Here is a 24,329-nt window from a genome sequence, read left to right as displayed (position 1 = left end):
GGACCTCTGTTCTAAGTGGACTTTGGCAAAAGGGGGGCTTGATGGTGTAGAAATATTGAAATTTTAGACTGTAGCTATTTTGGCGCTTGTGACTGAACTAAGAGCCCTGTGTAAGCGAGGCAGGAGAAAGAAGATCACACCAGGTTTGGGATACCTGCAGAGTCCAGCAAATCCATCACCTGAACTGCGTGGCCGCAAACACGAGCGGCAACTGGTTCGCTCATGCTGTGGTCCAGCGCCACCCACTCATGAGTGGGTGAAGTCACAGAGCAGAGAAGTCGCTGATGGACCACTTGTCACCTAGCCAGCTTTTGAGGACCAGTCTTTCCTATTTCAAGAGCATTCTCTGGACTCCTACAGCCCCCAAATCAATCGTAAACTCAAAATTTTAGGGTTGGCAAGCAACAAAGAGACACTTCTTAAGTGGTTCCTAATTCTCTGTAGGTGCAGACCACCTAAGGGCCCCAACATCTTTTTTTTTTTTTTTTTAATTAATTAATTAATTAATTTTTGGCTGTGTTGGGTCTTCGTTTCTGTGCGAGGGCTTTCTCCAGTTGCGGAGAGCGGGGGCCACTCTTCATCGCGGTGCGCGGGCCTCTCACTGTCGCGGCCCCTCCCGTTGCGGAGCACAGGCTCCAGACGCACAGGCTCAGTAGCTGTGGCTCACGGGCCCGACCGCTCCGCGGCATGTGGGATCTTCCCAGACCAGGGCTTGAACCCGTGTCCCCTGCGTTAGCAGGCAGATTCTTAACCACTGCGCCACCAGGGAAGCCCTGGCCCCAACATCTTATTGGGTCCTGCAACCCAAATCAAATCCACGATGAAATGCCACCTCACACCCATCACGATGGCCAATATATATATATATATGGTATTTCATCATGGATTTTATTATGTATATAAAACATATAAAACAAAACAGGAAATAACAAGTATTGGCAAGGGTGTGGAGAACCCTTGCACACTGTTGGTAGGAATGTGAAACGGTTCAGTCACTGTGGAAAAGAGTATGGCAGCTCTTCAAAACATTAAAATAGAACTGCTGTGTGATTCAACAATTCTACTTCTGGGTCTAAACCCAAAATAATTGAAAGCAGGTACTTCAACAGATATTTGTACACCTATGTTCATAGCAGCATCATTCATAGGAGCCAAAAGGTGGAAGCAACCCCAAAGTCCACTGACAGGTAAACGGATAAACAAAATATGGTACATACATACAATGGAGTATTATTCAGCCTTAAAAACAGGGCAATTCTGACACATGCTACAACATAGATGAACATTGTGGATATTATGTTAAGTAAGCCAATCACAGAAGGACAAATACTGTGTCATTCCACCTATATCAGGCAGTAGTCAGATTCAGAGACAGAAAGTAGGATGGTGGTTATCAAGGGCTGGTGGGAGGGAGGAATGGGGAGTTATCGTTGAACGGGTACAGTTTTAGTTTTGCGATGAAGGTAACTGTGATGGTTATGCAACAATGAAACTACTTAATGTCACTGCACTGCACACTTAAAAATGGTTAAGATGGTAAATTTTATGTTATTTTTACCAAAGTTAAAAAAAAAACAAAAAACCCACATCCTAGTTCTGGGGTGGGCACACATGAAGGAGTCCACATTTTCACCAGAAGTGGTTTATCAGAGTAATGTACCAGCTCTGAAAGGCCCAGGGAGGCCCAGGGGAACCTACATGTATTTTGGCACCTGTATTTTGGGGGAAGGGGACAGACTGGGAATGGGACAGGGGGCTTTATCCATTCCTTGGTTTTCTTCTCGATTCAGGTAGAAAATGTCTCAAAGACTCACTGGGGTACCTGTGGGAATGCTGGTAGTGTTTTTGATGAGAATCTAGAGAGGGGAGATTTTTTAAAAATTTAACTGTTGTTAGAAGCAAGCAAGTAGGTAGAAATTGATACACGAAGGGGCAGGGTGGGGAGGGCATCCAGGAGCAGTGTCTGGTCTAGCACCTTGGGGTTCTGCAAGAACTCGTAGCTTCTGTGGAGTTTGGGAACCCCGCCAATCACAATCCATTCCACTTTGATTAAAAAAAAAAAAAAAAAAAAAAATCATTCAGGGGAATTCCCTGGCGGGCCAGTGGTTAGGACTCCGTGCTTTCACTGCTGAGGGTGTGGGTGCACTAAGATCCCATAAGCCGCGTGGCACAGCCAAAATAATAAAAAAATTTAAAAAATAATAAAGAAATGAAGTTGGTAAATATTAAAAAAAAAAAAAAATCATGCAGCTTGATCTATTCTCTTCATCAGATTTGACTTGGACCTACTTGTGGCTCTCTCCAAAAATCAACTTTGCCCTCAGAGAGGAGCCTTTACAATACTGAAAATATTCCAAAGGACATGCCATCTTAAATGGCAAAGGAGGCCACCCCCAGAGGCTCTGAACAAAGAGTGGCACTGAAGTGAGTGTGTAAATCCCATAGGGGAGAAAGGGAGTCCTGGTCTGCCAAGATGTGCAAGCCTGGAACGTCTGCTTACAAACCAGAGGTAGGTCTCCCAGGAGAGAAACACGCATAGAACGGAGATGCCCAGGACGTGCATGGATGGTCGGGCAGGAAGGGCAGGGGGCCGTCACCCACCTCCCAACGCAGGTCAGGGGTCTGATTTCAGCAAGCACGTCGGCCCTGCCCACGTCTGGGGCTCGCTTCTTCACCTCTGCACCCTCAGTTCCCAGGTGGGGCTGAGCCATGACACTCAAGTGCTTATGCCGAGCCCTAGGGCCAGGTAACCACATGCTTATTTGTCCAATGGGTACCTTGTGACCTCCTCTGAAGACCCTCTCCCACAGTCCAGTATGAGTGGAAATCATCAGGTTATACATTGGTCCTTTAACACCCCGAGTGCACATCTTCACCTGTGGTGCGGATTCCATCCTGACCCTTCTTCCTGCGCCCCTCAGAAGCTGTCCATAATCCTCTGTCCCCAAGCCCTGGTTGAACCCTATTTCTTCTTTTTTTTGGCCACGCTGTGCAGCACGCGGGATCTTAGTTCACCAACCAGGGAGCGAACCTGCGCCCCCTGCAGTGGAAGCGCGGAGTCCTAACCACTGGACCACCAGGGAATTCCCAGGTGAACTTTGTTTCTGCCAGGTTTTCTCCAGTGTGGGCACAGGACACACAGGCTGGGTCCTGTCGTCACGTACCTGGAGGGAGCTGCATGGTGACTCTCCCCAGGCGAGGCCTCCCTTCCCAGCCCAGACACACATAGCTAGCTCCTTCCCACTGGCTTCTGCTCTCCTGGCCTCAGGGCCAGAAGCTGGCTGTGGAAGGGGGACCCCACAGGGCCAGGGTGGGGTCAGAGTGGGAGGTTGCCAGGGCTGAGCTCTCCCTCCACGTCCTCTGCCAAAAAAACAGGAAGAGGGATCCGAGATGTGACTGCGCTGAGTAATTCCAGTCCCAGGCTCTCAAGTCACAGGTGTAGAAACCACAAACCAAAGAGTAAAGAACAAAACCAAAAAGCCCGCAGTCTTGTAGATTTTTTTCCTCCCAACAGCTAGTTCCAGTGATGTTTATTACTCAGCCTGAGTTGGAATAACATTAGACAAAAATAGAAACAGCCTCTGGTTTTACAAAGCCTCGGTACAAGTCCTCTGACTTTTCTGTCCATGCCAAGGCCCCTTGCTGCGGGTACCAGAGGTCAAGGGAGCCCGGATGACCCCGGATGGGGCAGAGCCTGCACAGGGACGCAGGCCTCAGTGCTGGCTTGAGAGCAGAGCTAGGGAAAGACAGCCGGGCAACTTGCTCAAGCGGTACAGCCCGGCTGGGGATCCAGGGTTTTATGTCTGGGGGTGAGCTGCTGGGGCCCCGAAGAGACCAGCCCCGGACTCAGGGCTGATCCGGTTCAGAAGGACACGCAGCCACATGCCAGCAGGGCCAGGGCTCTGCCCCAGGCACAGAAGCTGGGTGGGTGGAGGTCTCCACCATCCTGTGCTTGTTCCAGAGAAAGAGGCTTAGCGGGGGACTCTTTGGGGACTCTGTCCCCAGGGGCTGGTGTAGCCAGGAGGAGCAGGTCACGGAGCAGCAGGGAGCCTGCCTGCAGTCACTGGCTGCTCGCAGCACTGAGACCTCGCGCCCCTACCCTGGGGGCGCCAGGGGTTCCACCTCCAAGGCCTCCTGCAGCACAGGCGGAGGTCCGGCCGCCTCGGAGGGGCTCGGGGGACTTGGTGAACCTCGTGCGCATCCTGAGATGGGAGGGGCGAGGATGAGCAATGTGGCCACTTTCCAGGTGAAGCCGGTCCAGCCCAGAGGCCGGCTGCTTTTTGGACCCCCCCAGAGTCACTGCCGGGCTCTGCACCGTCACCACGAACCGCCCGGGACTCCGGTCTCCCGGTCCTCTCCTGTGACGGGCGGGCCAGGTGGCCAGTGCGCAGGGGCTGCTATCTCAGGGGCTGCTTGAGCTCGAAGAGGCCTGTCCCGCCCTTGACGACCTTCCCGACCACGAGGCAGGCTGATGGGGACCTCAGCTCATCGCGGGATCCTGGGAGAGACACAAGAGTGCTCGTTAGGTGGCTGAGGGAGAAGTCGGGGGTGGTGGAAGGTGATGGGGGGCGGCCCTCAACACTGAGGCTGGGCGGGTGGGGCACCTCCGAGGCTACGAGGGGTGGTGCTGAGGCTCGGGGGCTGACGGGAATGAGGCCGCGCTGCTCCTGCGTTTCAAAGAGAGGAAGACCCTCTCCCTCTCCTCCAAAAGGCAGAGGCAGCTCTCCCGTCTGCTGCCCGCCCCTGCCAGCTGCTTCCCGCAGTGAGATGCCAAGATCTCCCCTGCATGCGAGGCGTGTGGAGAGGTGCCTGAGGGACGAGCCCGTCTGCCCAGAGCAGACTCAGGAGATGGGGGGCCAAGGGCACCTGCCCACGACTGACCCATCATGGTGGCCTGCTTCAGAAACTGGAAGCTGGTCTCAAACGTCATCTGCTGCAGCGGGGAGGAGTTCGACCGGATCCCAAAGCGGTTCAGTGGCTTGTAAACACCCTCGAAGCACATGTAGTCAGCGACCAGGGAGAGATGGCGGGGGTCGACGGCGATGCCTGTCACACGGGCGGCAACCGAAGGGAGGGTTAAACAGTGACGAGGGGACGGTGGGAACAGCACCACCCGATACAAGGGCGCCCCCTCCAGCTCCGTCACCTGCTCACTCAGCTCCCCAACCCCTGACCTCGGCGGGCAGCCCTCCCTCCCCGGTCACCAGTACTACGTCTCTCTCCACTTCCATCCGGCAGCGCAGGAAGCAGCCTCGCAGGACACGAGACCCTAAAGCACTGTTTGCACTTGGGAATTGAAACCCTGTAGGCAGGATGAGGAAGCAGACTCTCCCTCAGAGGCCAGCAGACGAGAAACACGCTAGGAGGCCTCGGGGACGGGACAAGACTGACCCACAAGGGACTCCCTCTGCACGGTGGCCCTGAGGATCCCCTACGGGCTCCACGCTCACCGTGCCCCTATTTCAGTTCCCTGCGGAGCGGGATTGACACCCCGGGACCTCCCGAGCGCCGCCCACAGCCCCTCTTACCGTACACGGCGAACACATCCTTGATCTCCTTCTCGATCACCCGCAGCGCGGCCTCGATGCCGTACGTGCTGGCCATGGCATGGATGTCATTGGAATAGAGGCGGCGCAAATCCAGGACCTGGGGGAGGCGGGAGGGGTTGGTTAGGAGGGCCTGGCCTTCTGCCCCTTCCTGTGGACACATCCTGCCCAGGCCGCCCTCCCTCCTTGGCTGGCACTCAAGCGCAGCTGATGACAAAGTGGTTGCGAGGTGGCCCAGGACTAGCGAAAGGAAACAGTGTAGGCAGAGCTGCCAACAAGCATGCTGGCCGGGCCCCAAGGTCTGTCTCATCATCACCAGGGCCAGAGGAAGACTTGGTACCCGCTTTAGAGTCAACAGGAAGAAAGGTGTTTGTTTATTTAACAGAGAGACCTGTTTCCTAGGATGGAGGCTTCCCCTGGTAGGCGAGGCAAGTTCCCCAGCAGAGACCCAAACGCCTCCTCCAGGCACGGGGAGCAGGGCTGGGCCCGCTGCATGGGGGTCAGCTGGGCCCCATCAGGGGCCTGGGGCTCCAGGTCGGCTGCCCCGGGGGGCCCACGGTGGCTCTGCACTGTGGCAGGTGACCCCCAGAGGCAAGAGCAGAGACCCTGGCGGCCTGCCTGGCCTCGTCTGGGCAAAGCCCACGAGCACGACGCGGAGCTTGGCCTGTCAGTGGCTGGCTCTCGGGAGGCCTGAGCCCTGCCTGCTCCGTCCTCTGGGAAAGCAGCCTGTGAGAGGCTCCGGGGCACAAGGGGGCCTTTGTGGGGCAGTGCTGTGCTGGGGGGCAGTGGGGGGGTGGGCATGTGAGGCCGGAGAGCCTCGCCAGCTTGGTGCGCGCAGACTACGGAAGAGTGAGCTGGTCCCGGCAACTCAGAATTCTGTGGGGAAAACTCGCGCCCACGGGTCGAGAGCACCTCGCAAGGTTCTGGGAGGCTCAGTGAAGCGGGGGGGAAGCAGGAGAGAGCCCAGAGGAGAGGTGGGTGAGCTGGTGGAGCAGGCGGAACAGGGCGCGCAGGCCTCTGCCGGGCGTGGGGGGCGGGGCGGGGCCCCCTCTGCACCCAGGGCCTCCTTCACCCGGTGAAGTGAGCAGCCCCCAGGCCAGCGACTCAGAAAGCTACTTCTTACAAGTCTACGTCGGGAAGGTTTTAATTTCAAGGAGAAGAAACTGTACTCAAAGTAATTTGGGAAACTCTGGGTTCCGTAAAATTAAGCAGGTTCTGTACTGCAAGCTTTACCAGGCTCACGTGCATCGGGGATCCCTGAGAGGTGGGCCGGGGGATGCAGACTCGGTTTGGGGACCCTGGGCTAGGAGCACGAATGGCCCAGGAGGGAGCCTGAGCCGGCGTGAGGACCCGGAGGGGCCAGCAGACGACCCGGAGGGGCCACGCACCTCGGCGTACTTGAACAGCTCCGGGAGGTTGATGCCTTCTGTGTTTAAGACGAGCTCCTTCTCGCTCTTACTGTTGGTGGTTTCGTTCAGGAGGCACCTCGTGATGCCCTTGGTCGCGTAGACGACGGCGCCTTGGGCCAGGGACACTACCAGGGAGCTCATGTCAAAGTTGACCTTGATGAGAGGGAGTTTCACCATCACCTGCAAGAGGAGGGAGAGCTGGGGTGGGGGGAGAGGGCCGCCCCAGACCCACCGCCCGAGCTCCCCGGGAGACGCCTCTGGAGCCCCACTAGGGAACACCGCGGCCCTGCTGGGGCGAGCGGGTGGCGGGCCGGGCCTGTGAACGCTGCGTGCCTTCGTGGCCACACAGCAGCCACTTCCAGTCACACAGGCTGAGGTGAAAACAGCAGAGCAACGTTTTCACGGATGTCGGTGAGAACGGTGAAAAATCACACCCACGCACATCCCCCTTGATATCCTTTCAATTACCACAAAGCATAACACGTGTCCTTTCATGTGTGTAATCCCGGTCAAGGCTTCGTACCCACACTACCATTTGGGAACCAATGAACCGGATCAAAGGAAAGGACTGAAAAGCCAGTCTGTGTGTAGACGTCCACGCATCCAAGCCACCGGGCCTCTCAGGGAACACTGCAATGCTGAAGTTGGGGACCAGGAACAAAGACGGTGTGAGGAGTGAAGTGTCTCTGCTGGTCTCTATGGCAACTCATACACGTTAACGCACGTGTTGTACCGAGGCCTGAAGTACAACGTGAAAGCACCCGTAGGGTCTGGTGGCTCAGATCCCCGCGCAGCGAGAGGACTGGCCCACGAGGGTGTGAAAGTCGAATGTGCGAGGCCATGACCGGGGGCAGCAGGTGCGCATCTGCCACCAGCCTCTTTAAGGGACCTGGGGTTGAGACGAGCAGCCGGCGGCCGCCCCGGCACTGACCTGGCACCACAGGCCGCCCTGGGTGTCGTACTGGTAGTCCTCTATGAACGGGTGGCACTCGCGCACCGCCCGCACCCGGCGCTCCACCGCCTCGGCGCCCTGGGGCTCCTGGCTGCGGGCGGGCTTCCACGGCTGCGTCAGGGGGGCGGCGGGGAGCGAGTCCTCCTCGGGGCCTGAGCCCCCCTCCTCCTCCTGTGCCGCGGCCTGGGGAACGCCTTCCCCGAGGACGGTCCCTTCCTCCTGCAGGTCGTCGTCATCCTTGTCCTTCTCCTCCTCCTCCTCCTCACTCTCGTAATCGACCTGGAGGGGGGCGGAGGGCAGGCCGTGTCACTCGGGCCCCACCAGCCGTTTGGACCTGGCCTGCACAACAGGCACCCCTGCAGAGGCCTCAGCCGCTGGCTGATCCCGGCCCCGCCTGCTCTGTCGGCCCGGCCGCCGTCCTCCCCTCTTCCCCTGGGGATGCCAGCCCCTCAGTCCCAGGGCCCCCTCCTCTGAGCTGAACCCCGCCCCCCCGCCTCTAGCTCTCTCACCCGTGAACCCGCTCAGCCCTGCCTCACCGCCCTCTGTCCTGGCAGCAATCGTGGCAGTGGAGGACCAGTAACGGGGAGGAGAAGGAGGTATTTTCATGGCAAAGACAGGAGGCGGCCTGACTTCCTCTCCCTGCCCAAGGCCTCTGGGTCCTTGAATCTGATTCAGACGCAGGGACAGCCAGCCCTGGCCCACTCGCCACCCCATGAACAGCGCCTTGTCAATCGAGTGGTGCGCTGGGCAGACTGCCTTGCTTCAAGGCCCCTGATGGTTCCAGCACGACACAGAGGTGTGGCCTTATGCACCAGGGGGTGAGCCCTCATGTGTGACGAAAGTGTCACCTCAGAGTCCCCTCACCTCCTCCTCTTGTTTCTCCTTGCGTTTGGCGTCCGAGGCATCAGCGTCTCCCTCCTCAGCTTCGGCGTCCACAATGTGCCCCTCCTCTTCCTCATCGCCGTCCTGCTCTCCCTGGGGTTTGGGGACAAGAAAGAGAAAGATGAGCTCTAATACCCAGTGCTTGGTGAATCCATCTCTCCACCCCCCACACTCGCCCATCCACCTGCCTTTCTCCTTACTCACCCAGCCACCCACCTGCCCACCCACCCATCCACTCATCGTTCAGCCACCTATCACCTTCCCAACTATCCATCGACCTACCTTCCACCCCCCTACCCACCCCTGGATTCCACGCTTCCTTCTCTGCAGCCTAACTCTTTACACGTACCACCCGCAAAATCTTGCATTTTAAAAAAAAAAAAAAGAAAGAAAGTGCCAAGGCTTTTCAAGTCATTAAAAGAAAATGGTGCTAGTGTCATTCCAAGTATTTTTGTTATGGGTGGAGATGAAGAGAAAGAGTTGTCTTGGTATTTTAAAAACCAAATATTTATACCTTTCTCCTGGCCTTGGCTCTTAGTTCCTTATAGTCTCCTTCTGGGTGATTTGAGAATTAAGGCTGGGCAGCCTTTCAAAGACATCCTGTGCCCATTTGTGCTTGAGTTAGCCAACTGGTAGACCCCGGGGCAGGAGACCTGGCACTCTCTCTGTCTAGGTAGGCCAGGCCCTCATCTTAGGGATGAGGAGACAGGCCCAGAGAGAGGAGGTGACATAGCTGAGGTCACCGAGCCGGGAAGGGACAGGACCAGTCTTCGTTGTGGCCCTGTCCAAGCACAGCACAGCCCTACCAACTGCCGGCTCAGATGACACCCAGGGACCTGCCCCACACTGCTCCTGGGCCTCTTGGCAGATGAGGTACCATCATTCCTGGACTGTTTTGCCTCCAATGGTTTTTCCCTGGCTCTATCCTTTTTCGTCACTGTAGCCCAACTTCCCTGCTTCAAAATGCCTCTCTGGTCCTTTCCTAGTACTCTGTGGGCCTCAATTCATCTGGCCTAGGGAAGTCAAAGGCAGACTGAACAAAACCAGAAAAAGAACTTCCAAGACCTTGGTGGGTACCATTACTTTGAGTCTAACCTCAGGATAAAAAAAATCACTGACAGAGGGGTCCCTGAGAGCAGAGAGATGGATGACCTGGGGCCCTCACCCAGGGCCAGGCAGACTATGCTGCCCGATATGGCCTGCCACACTCAAGAAGAAAATGTTGCTTTTCGGCTCTCTCAGAACAGTGGATAAACGCTAAGGTAAGCGGAGAGATGGGCCAACAGCAGGAAGGGGCTCGAGGAGCACCGAGGATAGTCACAGAGCCGTCCTAGGAGAACTGACTCAGTGAGCCGCCACCCGATGTGCTTCCCAGCCCTGGACCCTCCCCAAGGGGCCCTCAGGGGACTCGCTCACCCGACTCCTCTCCAACTCGCCTGCGTTGTCTAGATCCCGCTGGGTAGCTCTCCGCGTGTTTACGCTTCTGAAAGCTGACGCTTTACTATTCTTCTTTCTGATGGATTCCATCAGAATTTTAAAGAATCTGAAACGAGAAGAAAGCCACGCAGCCCCGTTCAGTACCAGCACCTCCATTCTCCCCTCCCTGTGGGGACAGGACGCTGTAAGGATCTCACACCACCGAAGGTGATGTCGGGGATTTCTACAGGAGACGGAGACCCTGCCTCTCCCTTCAGCTCACTTTTCCCCCTCCTGCTGTTTCTGGGTGGTATATGGCGCATCAGAAGGAACACTGCTCCACACCCAATAGGCCCAGACTGAACACGTGCCCCGCCACTCCCAGGGTGCGTGGCCTCGATCACCACAGATGGTCTCCTGAGCTTTACCTCTGTCTTCCGGAAAACGCGGGTATTAATAGACACCATGCAGTCTTGCTTTAGGGATTAGAAACAACACCACATCCGATACCTGTCATGGGGCCTGGCAGGTTGGCTGCTCAGAAAGTGACAGTTTTTGGTGCTGTGTGGCGGCCGTCTAACTCGGGTGGCAGGGCCTGCAGCGGGAGAGGGGAGGCCAGGCCGGGACGAGGGCCGCCCCCAGCCCGCCGCCTACCGCATCTCCAGGAAGTGGCACTGCTCAGGGCTGGCAACTCCTGTCTCCTCGGTGTGGGACCCCCGACAATTTGATGAGAGAAATAAGATATGGAAGAGCTTATCGGGATCTCCAAGGCGGTGACAACTTACTTTGTGGCAGTAAATCATGTCGACAGGTTAGAACGAAAGCAATTTAAAAGGACCAACTTGAGGCAGAGCCCAGAGGACCTTTCCTGGCCCCTGGGCCCTTCCTCCTGAGTTATCTATTTAATGCTTCCTCTGGGCCTCACCCTGTCTCCCGCCCCCTGCTCCTTTCTTCATATAACCTCTTGCCTGTCTTCTGCATCAGGCCATAGCAGCACACCAGACAGCCTTCTTTTAATTATATAAAGTATCAGTTCCTCATCTGCCCAGCCAGCCATCCTGTGTTCTCCGAGCGCCTATGACGGGCCCACCATGTGCCAGCCCTGAGGGCAAAGCAAGGCTGAAAAGACAGGCACTTAAGAGCTTTAACTGGAGAAACAGGCAGGTCAGATGTTTACTATTTTGTTCATTAAAAACAAAAGACTGCTACTCTCCCTCCCTACCATTTTTTTTTTTCCCCAACTTTTTAAAGTTGTACAGGGTTTTGGCTGAGTTTCTGCCCTTGGCAGAAAAAAGCCTCCTCACCACCGATCCAAGGAAGAGCCTGGTCACCAGGTGCTGTGGACAGGGACCAGAGGGCCAGACAGGGGGGGAAGCCTGGCTTGACTTTAGAAAGACACAGTCCACCCGGGAGGAGGGGGCGGAAGAGATGTTTCCGAAAGGCCAGGCTCTGGTTCAAGTCTCTGTTCTGCCAGAGTCTGGAGACAGAGACAGACGAGGGCCTTGACCCCGTCTGTAAGTCTTGGGACCGCCCCTGCCCCATGCCTGAGCCTGAGGCGCAGCCTGCAGGACGTGAAATAGCACGGACGGGGTGTGAAGCTGGGCCGCCCCGCACACACAAGCTGCTTGTCACCTCCCTCTGCTGTGGGGCTGCCGCCCTGGCCTGTCCCTTCAGGTGACATCACCCCTCTGAGGCTCCCCCGCCAGCACTTCAATCCCCGCAACTGGCCTCAACCCGTCACCCACCTGCTCTCACCCCCTGCACGTGCATAGCTGGGCTTCTGTTCGGGCCATGTGCACCACCATCAATTTCCCCAGCCTCCCATTGACCTGTTGGAGCCGCGCCCACGCCCACGGTGGGGTCTAAGCGCAGATGGAACCCCCCCAAGAGACCTTCCCTAATCCCCCCGGTGCAAATCCTTTCTACCCTGCCTGCCTCTTCTGGTGAACAGGACCAGTGCAGAACGTGACAGAAGGTGAGAAAGGAGAATAACACCCTGAACGGTAAGTGGCAGGCATGTCACCTGTGTGCCAGAAGTTCTCCCGGGGGTACAAAGAGTCTGCCCTTCTGTGATTTTGCCCAGAGCCAGGAAACCGGAGGCCCACAGTGACTGCTCTGTGAAGGTCGTGCTGTTTGTCAGAATGTGGCAACTGAGGGGGAACTGGAGGGGGGCAGCTGCAGAGAAACCTCCGTCCCACATAAATAATTACCAACAGGGAACATGACCCTCGGCTGTTTCCGAAAGTGCCTGCCAACAGCTCCACCACCTGCTGTTTGCAGAGTCAGACTCACAGAAGCTCTCGCTGCAGACTGCCGACTCAGTGGTACACGGCTGGGGACCGGAGGCCGGAACTCACACCCCTGCCTCCTAGCTCAGTACTCCTGCCACCTCACCACCCCGGCCCACCTTCCAGATCATTTACACACATATCCAAAGGGATGGGCACCAGGACAGGTATTTAGGGGAGCTTCACGGCTTATACACCTCCATCTAGGGAAGTGCCTCTGTGTCTCTGTTTTTTTTTTTCTCCAATCTGTGTCAAAAGAGTCTCAAGATCCCACAGCTGGGAAAGAAGAAGGGAAGAAAGGGAGGGAAAAGGGGAAGAGAGAGAAAAGGGGGTGGAGATGAGAGAGGAGAGAGGGGAAAAGGAAGGGAGAAAGGAAAAAGAAAACGCTCCCGGTGGGGGGGTCCCCTCTTCTGAAGGCACACACCCATCCCCGTGCAGTCTCCAGGGGGCCTGCGTGAGGCTGCTTCGCTGCCCAGGCCTGGCAAAGGCAGCCCAACCACAACCCCTTCCACGAGCTGCTCCCTCTCTGGCCCCCCTGCCCAAGTCACAGGGCAGCTCCACCAAGCGCGACTGCACATGGCTTTGTTCATCACAGCTTTTCTAGTGCACAAGCCAAATACAAAGAAGGAGCTGACTAAGTCTTTCACCACTGGGAAAAAGCCAGGGCTCTTCCTTACCAAGAAGAAATTTTTAAAAAGTGATGAATTCTCAATTCCCCAAGGCAATGTAAAGAGGAAGAACTCTGAGCACAGCCTGGGGCACGCCTCATGCGACCCACCTGCTTGGCAGGCCCACACCTGAGATGCATAGAAATGGGGCAGATCGCCAACCCCGCCTGCTCTCGGTAATTCTCAGGAGGCCACGTGATCCGAATTCCTATTTCTCACAAAAGGGCCGCCTGGCCAGCACAAACAGCGGCACGCTTGGGAGTGACGTTCCTCCCGGTTAATTAATGAGCCGGCAGCTGGGGCACAGACAGGTCTCCTGCGACGTGACCCAGCACCCCGACAGCACTGGGCCTGCCTGATAAAACGAGCCTCCTCCACCCGGGCGAAGAGCGACATAGGTGCTTCCGAGGCCCAGCAAGCTCCCCCGTCCAAAGGGCTGAGTTCACGTCCAAGCTCATCTACCACAGCACCCGCCATCCTACGTGCCACCTGCTCAGGGGGCCAGGCTGCAGCCAGTCCCCATCTTCAGGTGACGGCAGGACAGTCACTTCCTCCCAGCCACACTGCCCTGGGGCCCAGCCTGTCAGTGGGCATCACTCAGTAAATATTTGTGGGATGACTGAGTGTGCGGACGTCCTGCCTCGACTCTGCCATCACTTCGCTACTTCCAAGCAGCTCTGGAAAACCTGAGGGCTGTTCTAGACTGAAGACGGTGGTTGGTGGTCCGTGGCCAAATCCTGCTGACATATGGGATCTATTTCAGCCTCACCAGGCTTTTTTTTTTTTTTTTAAATTAATTAATTTAGTTAGTTAGTTAGTTTTTTGGCTGTGCTGCGTCGCAGTTAGTTAGTTATTTAGTTAGTTTTTTGGCTGTGCTGTGTGGCATGTGGGATCTTAGTTCCCTGACCAGGGATCGAACCTGTGCCCCCTGCATTGGAAGCGGAGAGTCTTAACCACTGGACCACCAGGAAGTCCCCTCACCAGGCTTTTAAAAAGATATGAATTAGTTGCCAATGCTTACAAATTAGAGGAGATTTATCTATAAAAAGTAAAAGCAAGCAAACAGCCAAAGAAAGAAAAAAGAGAGGCGGTTTTCTTCTTCTTATTTATCTGAATCAGAAGGTCTGGCCACCCTGGCCCACACCCCTGCCCGCTTGAGGCCGGTGGCGTGCTCTCCAGCCGGACGGGGGCCCCCAACCTGCCTCACCGGCCTTCTCACCTGCCGGCCCCGCAGCCATCTGAGTCTGCGCACCACGATCCAGGGTCACGTGGCCGGTCAGAAGTGCTTCGCTGGCTCTTCCTGGCTTCCCCAGCCCCAATATGACCACCCTCCTACTCCTGTGCGCTCAGCACTGTGGGCCGTGCTTTCCAATGTCCAACAGTGACTTGAACTGGAGAGAAAATGGATGTTCCTTCTCCCCACCAGAAGGGAACCCGAATTTCTCTAAGCAGCTGAAGGTAACCCCAGTTATAGACCTGTGTTTAAGAGCAGCATGCTGGCAGTACACTGCTCCTTCCTCGCAGAATATAAACGAACCAGGAACCACATCATGACAGAAATTAACACCACGTGCTGGTCTGACGTCACAGCAGCACCACTGCGACGGAGCACTGTTCTCTTTATGGTACATGAACTCCTCCACCTCAAAGCCTACAAACCCGAGTACACGAGACTCATGGGCCAGAGAGAAGAATAGGGGGCAGAGATGGGAATGTAGTTAATGCAGTCATACCCACAAGCCAGATTAGGCTGCAGGACCTGTTCTTTTTCTAAACACCTCCTTTGAAGGAATCATTTGGGCAAAAGCACCCAGTCTCTGGGAGTCCTGTGGCCAGAAGCCCTCAAGGTCCATGACAAAGTCAAGCAATAAGCATGGCCTGAGTCCTGACCTTGTTTCCATGAAATGCAGGATGTCCTCGGGTCTCAGGCACTTTTCCTGCTGGTAGTACGCGTGTGGCAGGAACTGAAACCGCAGCTGGTACACCCGGAACTTGTTCTGTCTCTCCCCCATAGAGAAGGACTCCTGGACGTCAATTTTCTCCAACACCTAGAACCAGATTGACAGACAGAAACTAATTTTGCCCAAAGCCTGGGACTGAGCATTACAAGTGGGTTATGGGAAAACTGAGAGTTTGCCGGGACAGGGGCTGGGACCACAGGCCAAAATCCCAAAGAAACTCCAACAAGCTCTGCTGGTGTAGATCCCTCAGGGGGTGGGGAGAGAGACCTCCCCACCCTGTAGGCACACCTCCAGAGAACAGCCTGAGGCTGTAGGGTGCAGGCTCCAGCGGGGCTGGTAAGCTGACCCAGAAAGTGCCCTTATTCTTAAGGCACGTTAGAATGCTGCAGACCAGTGATTACCTTTAAAGCTTCCTGATCCATCCCTGCTTAGCAGCTGCAGAGAAAGCCTCCCTCTCACTGGGTGGAGTTGAGCAGGGTCTGAACAGCTGGCAAAGGCTGTTCTGCCCAGATGGGAGGACAGGTGGGAGGATGGGTGGGAGGATGCAGGAAAACGCCTGCAGCCAGCCTGCACTGGGTCCCAGGGAGACAATTACCTCCCCGAGGCACACCCTGGTGAGCTGCTTCTTCAGGCTTTTCACTTTCTTCAGCGCTTTCTTGGTGCTGAATACAGGCACGCGCATCATGGGCGTCTTGATGTTGGCGCTGGCCACCATGAGAATCTCCCTCAGCCTGTCACAGAACAAGGGAGCATCTGATTGTAAGAGGCACCCGGATTCTGTATTGTTGTGAGGCCTTTCTCATAAAGATGTCACAGTTCTTTCAGGATCTGCCAGAGACCACAGGATCTCGTGGGGGAGATATGCTGATCAGGGAGTCCCAGCTCTGGCCCCGCGTGTGACAGCAAGGGACTCTTCTGTCAGCTTCCTCCACCGGAGCACGAGCTCCTCAAGGACAGGGCTGTGTCTTCTTCCTGTTTCCTACCACCTGTGCCTCACATTACAGCATGGGTGCTTACTGAACCAATGAGAGATGCAGGGAAGGGACTCCCACTGGGCACAGGGACCACGGCTAGACCTCGGCCATGGCTCAGTTAGCCTGCAGGGCCCGACTGCACGGTGCTCCCCGCCCTCCTCCCTCCCACAGGAAGCTGAGGTGCCTGAGTCACTCTGCTAAAAAGTAGCTGGGCCAGGCAGGTGAGCCTGATCTCTGTTCTTTCCCCTCGCCCAGCGGCCATCGTCCTGCAAGGTGCATACTTTTACCTGAAGGGCCAGGGTCCCTTTGGGTCATGTTCTAGGTGAGTGGTGCCCCCGAAGTTGGGCGACCAGACGGCCTGACCCCAGGAGTATGTAGTTTCACAAGCATCCCGGGTAACTTGGATACAGGAGTTGGTGGAGAGATAAATGGAGATGCTAATGCTAAGAGGCCTGGGCATGGATCCAACCACAGAAGCCACTGGGCTCTGGAAACTCCAACCCTGACCCCTGCTTTGATGAGACCCTGCCCCCTCTCTCTCTCTCTCTCTCTCTCACACACACACACACACACACACACACACACACACACACACTCTCTCTCTCTCTCTCTCTCTCTCTCTCTAATGAAATGACCTCCTCCCCAGGAGCGGGCTAGGACAGACCCCGCCCCTGCCCCCTCGCAGTGCCCCACCTGGGAATGCCCAGGGTGACATTCATCTCGCCTCTGCCGGCAAAGTGGAAGGTGTTCAGGGTCATCTGTGTGGAGGGCTCCCCGATGCTCTGTGCGGCCAGCAGGCCCACGGCCTCTCCCGGGTCACACAGCGAGCGCTGCCACTTCAGCTGCAGAAGAGTCCTCAACCTGGAGATGGGGCAGGGGACAGCAGGAGTCAGGGGCACAGACACTACCTGCCCGTCAGGAGCTGTCGATGTCACCCGCAAGCAGGGTACATGGACCTGTTACCTCTCCCTCTTTCTGGGCTTGTTTTTTCCTAAGCAAATGGTCCTTCTAAGCCTTAAATTCCGGCCAGTGACCCTGAAATGTCCTAAATGACACAGCACAGAGCCCAGCTGGGTAGCTGAAGCTCTAGACGTCCATGCTCGGACTGTTCACGTTCACCCTGAGAACGTCATGGAACTAGTGAGCTCACTATTCACGTTTCCCTTTGTTAATTCTTTTTTGCCCACTAGTTGTGACAGCTTGGAGAGGGCTTAAACCTCCCTCTGTACAAACTAGGAAGAGGTTCACTGAGCAATTATGGGGATATGGGGGGGAGGCGGGAAGGGGTGCTTACTGTCTTAATTAGTGCAAATGGCTACAGGCCACATTGGAAATGTGCACACTCTACAATTTCATAATTTACTAACCCTTCTTCCTATGAATGCCGGCCCTTTTAGAACAGCCAAGGAACACTGTATTACCCCGGAACATAGGACAAGGAAGCGGCTCAACAAACAGAGACTAAACGGGACATTACGTTTGAACACAGAGGAAGGTAATAAAACTACGTTTCTATGCAAGTTCTTTTCAAAAGTCAGACTTTTTGCGAACCTGATGTGTCTTCTCTCCCTATTACTTCAAACCAGTGAGGTTTGAGTGCCTACCAGTATTCCCGACAGGAAAAACCTTCAAATACTTCCAGAACTTTGGAGTTGCACCCAGAGCTTGCTGCTTGTTAACAGGTCCCCTGTGAGAGCCACTGAAGCATATGCTGCCTCCCTATCTCAGCCCTCTGAACCCAAGAGATGCTCCCCAGGGCCAAGCTCGCCCCACTCCGGATGCAGCACAGCTGGAGGGAGGACCCACATGGTCCTTCTGAAGGTAAAGGGCAGCATCCTGAGCTGTAGGGAGGCAGGTGAGGGGGGCTGGGGAGCAGGGTCTTGCTCTTTTAGGGAAAGCCCGGCTGGTAGCTAAATCACAACCCGGCATGCTTTACTCCATCTTCGAATCTCTGAGGCCTGGCTGGAGAAAGTACTTTAAAGGATAAAAAGTAAGAGCCCTGTCTCTGCCCTCCAGGTCCTCCACCCAAGTGTTCTTCTTTGCTCATCCCCCTGCTGCCGTCCTACTCCCTGGACCCTCAGCCTCTCCGTGCACCTGGCTGGGTTCCAGCGGGTGCAGCACAAGCAGCCAGGCTACAGCGGATGATCTCAGGCTTCCGGCTCTGCAGGCCAGGCTTAGTGAGCGGAGTGGGAAGGATCCCTGGACGACTGGTCTGAGACCGACGCCCCAGCAGGCATTCCCTGGGGGCAGTTTTGATGTTTTAACTCACTGTGGCTCAGTGCTGGTCCATGCCTGGCTTCCCACTTGCCTAGGCCACGAGATTTCTTTTTCCTGTCTTATTTCTTTGTGAATAAGTCTAAGCTCAGGACTCCATGGGGTCCTCCTTCCTTGACGCTTCGAAACCCAAAACTCAAAGGATCGCTGGACTATTCAGACCAAACTCCTTAGGAAAGGCTGAGCTGTGGTGTCACGGGGGAGAGAATGGTCTGTCCCGGGTCACAGGGTTGGCAGCTGCTGACCAGATTCCCCGATTCTCACAAAACCGTGCCCACCACACCACACTCAAGAGAGGGGCCACCTGTGCAGGGCTCTGTCCCCGCAGAGCGCTCTTCTCTGTCGTGGCCCAGGTGGGGGGTGCACTCCTGCCTACCTGCTCTCATCCGTCCCACAGGCCTCAGGGCCTGCAAGGTGCCCTCTGTTTCACTTCCCTCCTTCTTGCTGGAGTCTTGAACCCAGGAGGCTGCCAGAGTGGGCAGAGAAGGGCCTGAGAAGCAGATTCTCCCTCTGCATGTGCTGTGCAATAAATCAATGTCATTACCTGTCCAGAGAGAGCTCCGATTTCTCGTAACTCTTCTCTGCTTGAGCTGCCCACTCGCGACTGTAGCCATCCACCTTCTTTTCAAACGTTTCTGACACTGATGCAAAGTAGATGTCTGGGCGCCAGACAGACAGACTGGGGTCAGGACAAGGAGCCGCCTTCTTCTGGTATTTCCTCCGGCTTTGCTCGTCTAAGTCAGCCCACATCCTCAACATCTGAAAGGAAGGATGGGCCTCAGCTACGCTGGAGGACACCAGGAATAGGCTTCTCTTCCTGGGAGGTCCAGTAGGATAAGGAGGATCAAAGGCACTGGCTTCAAATGAGAATAGGGGAAAGAGACAGAAACCTGACGGCAATGAGAAAGCCATCTCGACATCTGAAACACGGAGAAACCGAACCCATCCCAGGGCGCACTGCGTGACCATGACTCTACAAGCGATTCGTCCTGGCCCTTCAAGCACAGGCAGGGTGACCATGTAAGTTACTGTCCAAACTGAGTGTCTTCTAGCGTAAAATGGGGCACTATTAATAATAATACTGGGATGAGAGGCAAAGCCAGGGCTGTCTCAGGTCAACAAGGACACAGTCACCACAAGCCAGGTGACTGTGCCGGATCCCTGTTTGTCCCCCACCCAGGCTTTCACACGCTCGATGCCCCAAAGCTGTCCCACAGCAACTGCTTCAAAGCGCTCCCCTGCCTCCTGGCTCCCAGCTGTGCTTGGCTGATGGGAGGTCCCAGAAGCAGAAGGGCATGTGGGAGGAGAGTGAGGCTGGGCATTCATCCCCCGCCCTCTCTAACGGACCTCGGAGCCCAGAACTCTTTGCTGAGGGCTCCTGTCAGCTGGCCTCTGCCCACGGCCACCCTCTCCACTCCTGGTGACTGTTCATGCCTGTGGGGGGCGGGTGGAAACCCAACTTACCAGCCCTAGTTCGTTTCCTGGAACCCTGTCCACACCTCTGTAAAGATTCCCTTCCTTAAATCCCTATTTGAGCGCCATGTTTCCTGACCAGCACCGAATGAAGCCAGATTTCATGACTGCACCTTCCACCGGGAAAACAACTCCTCATCCCCTCAACCCCTGACTGATCGCTCACCCCCACCCCACCCCCCCGCCCCAACCCCAGCACTACCTGGTGAGTCTCAGGGCTGCGGCCGTTCTGGTTTGTGCCCTCGAGGTTCAAGGCTTTCACAGCTGCTTGAATTTTCTGGGAATAATTCAAGAAGGCGCCTTTTCTCAGCAGGGTGTTGGAATGCTTGCTTTGCCATTTTTTGATGGCTTTGAAGTGGCGGAGAGCTTTCTGGGGATCTGCTCTGGATAAAACTTCATGGAGGTGCTTCGACTTCATTATCACCTAAACAAACAGACCACACAGACAAAACCGAAGAGATGAGGGCGTAACACAAGGGCCATGTCACACAACTTCACAGGACGGAGGTGGCCCGTGTGGAGCCCTCACGATGCCCCTGGGGGGTCTGAGCACCCACTCCTAACCAGGGCCCTCACTCTGTGCCAGTCAGACTTGGCAGCTGGCGGTCTCAGGAGCTGAGGTCACGAGGGAGAGACCGTGACACTCAGAGTCCCTCCCGAACATGGCGCCAGGATGGAAAGGAGCCAACCCCAGAGCACAACCTTCAATTCGACCACCTGCTTCATGACCTTGGACAGGCCATGTCAGTGTCAGTTTCCCAATCTGCAAAACAGGGTGACTGCTGAGCCAACGGTGACGATCGCTCTCGGGGCAGTAAGGTGTGGTATGAAAACCGCGGGCTTGTGTGTCAGAGGGCCTGGGTGCAGACACAAGCCCTGCCACTCACCAGCTCGTCACTTAAACCCTGACACTCAGCTGCCTTGGCTGTAAAATGGGCAGAGGGCCACCTGCGTCCCCAGGCTGCAGGGAGGAGGAAGGGAGACAGCAGCCATGGTGCGCTCTAGTTTAGGGCCCAGCACAAGGCAAATGCCCCACACGGTGCAGTTTTTCTAGACGTATGCGTGCCTCTCTGTCATCTCACGGGATGAAGCACACAGAGGGAGGGGCTCTGACATTGTCAGGCGTTCCAAGGCATCACCTGGTGCTTTTGCACTCTTCCCACTCTAGTTTTCAGCGGCCACTCTGAGTGGGAAGGCTCAGGGCGGGAGGCCCACCGCACGGCCCCCGCCCCACAACCCACAGGCGCCGGGGGCCGGCACACTACCTCATAGTTGCTAGTGAGGAAGGGGAACTGCTTGGGCTGCAGGAACTGTGTCTTGGGGATGTCCAGGCCGTCCTCCCCGTACAGGAACTGCACCACGCTGCCGTCGCTGTCGCGGACCGTCAGGTCGTACTGGACGACCAGCCCCTCCAGGTGCTTGATGATGCACCTGTACAGAGACCACTGGCTCAGCGCCCACAGCGCTCGCCACCTCCCAGGGCAGCCTCTGATGGAGCGGATGGAGGGCAGAAAAGGGGACTGCTGTTCTGCAGGCAGGCAAGCCCCCAGCACAGGCTGGCTCCCATGCCCAGGCTCTGAGCTACAGCACCTCGAGGCCAGGGGCTGCAGCCATGTGTCTGAGGAGGTTGGCTGCCCCGCTCGACCCTGGCTCCCATCTCCAGCCCCAGCTACTGGGACCACTGCCTGCTCTGTCGCTCCCTGGCATGGCAGAGCTCCCCAGGGACCAGTGTCCTTAGACCCAGGAGGCAGGCAAAGCAGCGGGGCTGTCTCCCCATCCAATGCTTCTCTCATGCCATTAGTCCAGAGACTGTCAGGGACTAAGGGGACCTTAGGAACTACATGCTGATGTGACAGCCCTAACCCGGTGCCTTTTTCCCTCAGTGCTCCCAGCAGTCAGCTGCCTCCCTCAACCTGCCCCCTCTGCTGCCTTGGTGTTGGCCTTAGCTTACTTCTCTGGCCACCCTGCCGTGGTTTCTCCTCCTGCCACCTTCAGAGGGGGTTTCCCAGGAGCCACTGTTCCCCTGAGCTCCAAGGACAGAGCTCGGCACTATCTTCTTGGCACCCAGCCCAGGGCCTGGCAAGGCTGGAGCTGAGCACCCATGTCCCTTTGCTGAAGATGCTGACGTGCCGCTCACCTCACAGGGCCGCAGCTCTCAGCACCAGCCACGGCCCCGGAGGCTGCATCTCCAGGCCTCTCCCGAGCTTCAGGCCCCCTCCCTGGAACGTGTCCCCTTGATTATCCTGCCGCTGCCCCCTCACGCCAGCCACACTTTCTCTCTCCCCTCTGCAGCGTCTTGCTTTCTGTCCACCGTGCCACTGTGCTGCCACTCAGGCCTGACGCCTCCTGCCTCTTGTGCATTTCAGCAGGTTGCCCCACGTCTTTGCCGCGTCGGCTTCTCCCTTTCCGTCGCCACCCACAAGAGGCAGCCTTCCATCCAGCCTACAGCCCCTGCTGTCTGAAGGAAGGCACGCGCCCTTTCTGCCATGACCCTCCACGGGCAGAGGGGTCCTGCGGACCTTTGTGCCCTTTGCCCCAGCGGCTGCCGCTCTTCACTCCTGCCGGGATCCCTGACACCCTCCTCTTCCCTGCCCTGCATTCAGATGGCTCCACACAGATCCCCCACCCCCAGACTTACGTGATCACTCGTTTCCTAGCTTTTTCTACACTCCACAGGTATCCTTGAATGATTTAAGAGGATGGAGGTGGGGTGTAACCCCTGCTCACAGGTGGATCTGGCCCTGTAATCCACGCCGGATGCAGGAACTCAGGGCGCCCCAGCCCAGACCTGCTTGTTTAATCTCCTCTCTGGGAGGAAAGGGAACATGTAGCTTCTCTGACTGACCTGTTTGGGCAGGTGGGAGGTTGAAGCTTAAAACTGAGACCGGCCCGGCTCCGAGTGCCAGACTCAGGGGGCCTGGAATCCTCTCTGCCCCAACTGCAGAGCCCTCCCGGGGGGGGGAACAACTCATCACCACCCAGGACCTTTCCCCCCAGGGAAAGGCGCACACGCCGACGCACGGGCCCTTCCTATAAACCTCTGAGCTCACACTTTACCAGTCCTCTAGGAGGGGAAGAATATCTGCTATTTTCTGTCTTGGGCCACCCATGGGCATTTTTTTCTAGCAGTTTTTTCATCCAAAGGGATCTTAAGTGAATTGTCAATGAAAATGTGAAAAAAATGACAGAGGTGAATGGACCTGCGACGCTGATGCCACCTAAAGGTGGCAGAGCAGGTGCTCTTTACCTTTGGAGGTAGCCGGAGCGGCTGGTCTTCACAGCGGTGTCCACCAGACCCTCTCGCCCGGCCATGCAGTGGAAGAAGAACTCCTGTGGGAGAAGCGGGGACCCAGGTCCCAGTGGTGGCAGTGAGGACAGTGTGCTTCCTAAAGGGTGGCTCAAGCCAGTGCCCCTGGCAGCTGTGACGTCTCCCACGGCCCCAGGGACTTCTGCCATCTCCTGGGGTTGCCTCTGTCTTATTCTGCCCGAGCGCAGAGGGACAAGTGGAACAGAAGTGCCAGCTCCCATTCCCAGGAGTCCGTCCTCAGTGCCATGTTCCACACCCCATACGCACCCCACTTTCCAAACAGAAATGGCACTGGTGCCTCATCATGTAGTAGTGTTTTCCAAAATTCCACGAGAAATGGGTTTATCACAGTAATCAGCAAACACGTACATACATACACAAACATGCCGATAAAGATAACATGACTCGAGCTAAAACTCTATGAAATGACCCCATCCCTCACTCTGATGCTTTCTTTACCACCCTACTCTGTTTCATTCTATGAAGTCAATCACTACCTATTACAATGATTTCATGATTCACTAAGGGGTCGCAACCAGAGTTCAGAACTCTCTGGTCTACGCCAGCTCTCCACCACCCTCTGCCAGAGGCCACGGATGACCACTGGAGGGTCCGCGTGGGACTGAGGGAGGAGCCCTGGGAGCAGCTGGTGGACCTGACACGAAGGGTCGGTCCCGTTCACAACCTGGACTTAGTTGTCTGACCACAAGAGGCGTCCTTGCAGAGACGCACTAGACCAGGGAACAGGAGGTACTAACAGTCGAAAAGCCATTTCTGCCAAGTGTGGGGAGAAAACCTTTCTCTTAAGGGAGAGTTTTGTTGCTGACCGAGGAAAAACTAGACATTTGCTACAGCTGGTCGATTTTCCCAAGGTCAGGGAGGAGCCAGGGGAGGCTCTCTTAGGGAAGCTTTGTGAAGTAAATCTCTGTGATGCTCCTTTTGGCAACAGAGAGCACCCTGGTGAGGGGCCTCCCGTTCCCAGCTGCCCTCAGACACAGGGAAGAACCGGTTGACAAAGGGCACACAGCAGGAAGAGGCAGAGCTGGGAATGATCTTATTCATCTTCCCATTCATCAGCAATCCTTCCCGAGCACCCACGATGTGCCAGGCACCGTGCTGGGCTCTGGCATTATGATGGTAAACACGACATGGCTGCGTCCTTTTGGTCCTTGCAGGCCC

The 24,329-nt window shown here is 56.2% G+C and overlaps 1 protein-coding gene across 1 annotated transcript in view; it reads right to left on the bottom strand.

The window, feature by feature from the left end:
* Positions 1–3,518: 3,518 nt before the first annotated feature.
* POLR1A (RNA polymerase I subunit A) overlaps positions 3,519–24,329 on the bottom strand; it is a 77,023-nt gene continuing 56,212 nt past the window's right edge. Inside the window, exons 21-34 of the mRNA XM_059942382.1 lie at positions 23,091–23,173; positions 21,109–21,274; positions 20,046–20,267; positions 18,915–19,129; positions 16,790–16,957; positions 15,718–15,853; positions 15,052–15,209; positions 10,206–10,332; positions 8,772–8,882; positions 7,887–8,186; positions 6,935–7,135; positions 5,529–5,646; positions 4,882–5,046; positions 3,519–4,498 (exon numbers count right to left, since the gene is read on the bottom strand). Coding sequence (XP_059798365.1) covers positions 4,398–4,498; positions 4,882–5,046; positions 5,529–5,646; positions 6,935–7,135; positions 7,887–8,186; positions 8,772–8,882; positions 10,206–10,332; positions 15,052–15,209; positions 15,718–15,853; positions 16,790–16,957; positions 18,915–19,129; positions 20,046–20,267; positions 21,109–21,274; positions 23,091–23,173 — 2,271 coding nt within the window. The 3' untranslated portion in view covers positions 3,519–4,397. The remainder of the gene's footprint in view (positions 4,499–4,881; positions 5,047–5,528; positions 5,647–6,934; positions 7,136–7,886; positions 8,187–8,771; positions 8,883–10,205; positions 10,333–15,051; positions 15,210–15,717; positions 15,854–16,789; positions 16,958–18,914; positions 19,130–20,045; positions 20,268–21,108; positions 21,275–23,090; positions 23,174–24,329) is intronic.

Source organism: Balaenoptera ricei, chromosome 13, assembly GCF_028023285.1.
Source record: "Balaenoptera ricei isolate mBalRic1 chromosome 13, mBalRic1.hap2, whole genome shotgun sequence".
Lineage (NCBI taxonomy): Eukaryota > Metazoa > Chordata > Mammalia > Artiodactyla > Balaenopteridae > Balaenoptera > Balaenoptera ricei.
This window is presented reverse-complemented; position numbering and strand designations above follow the sequence as displayed.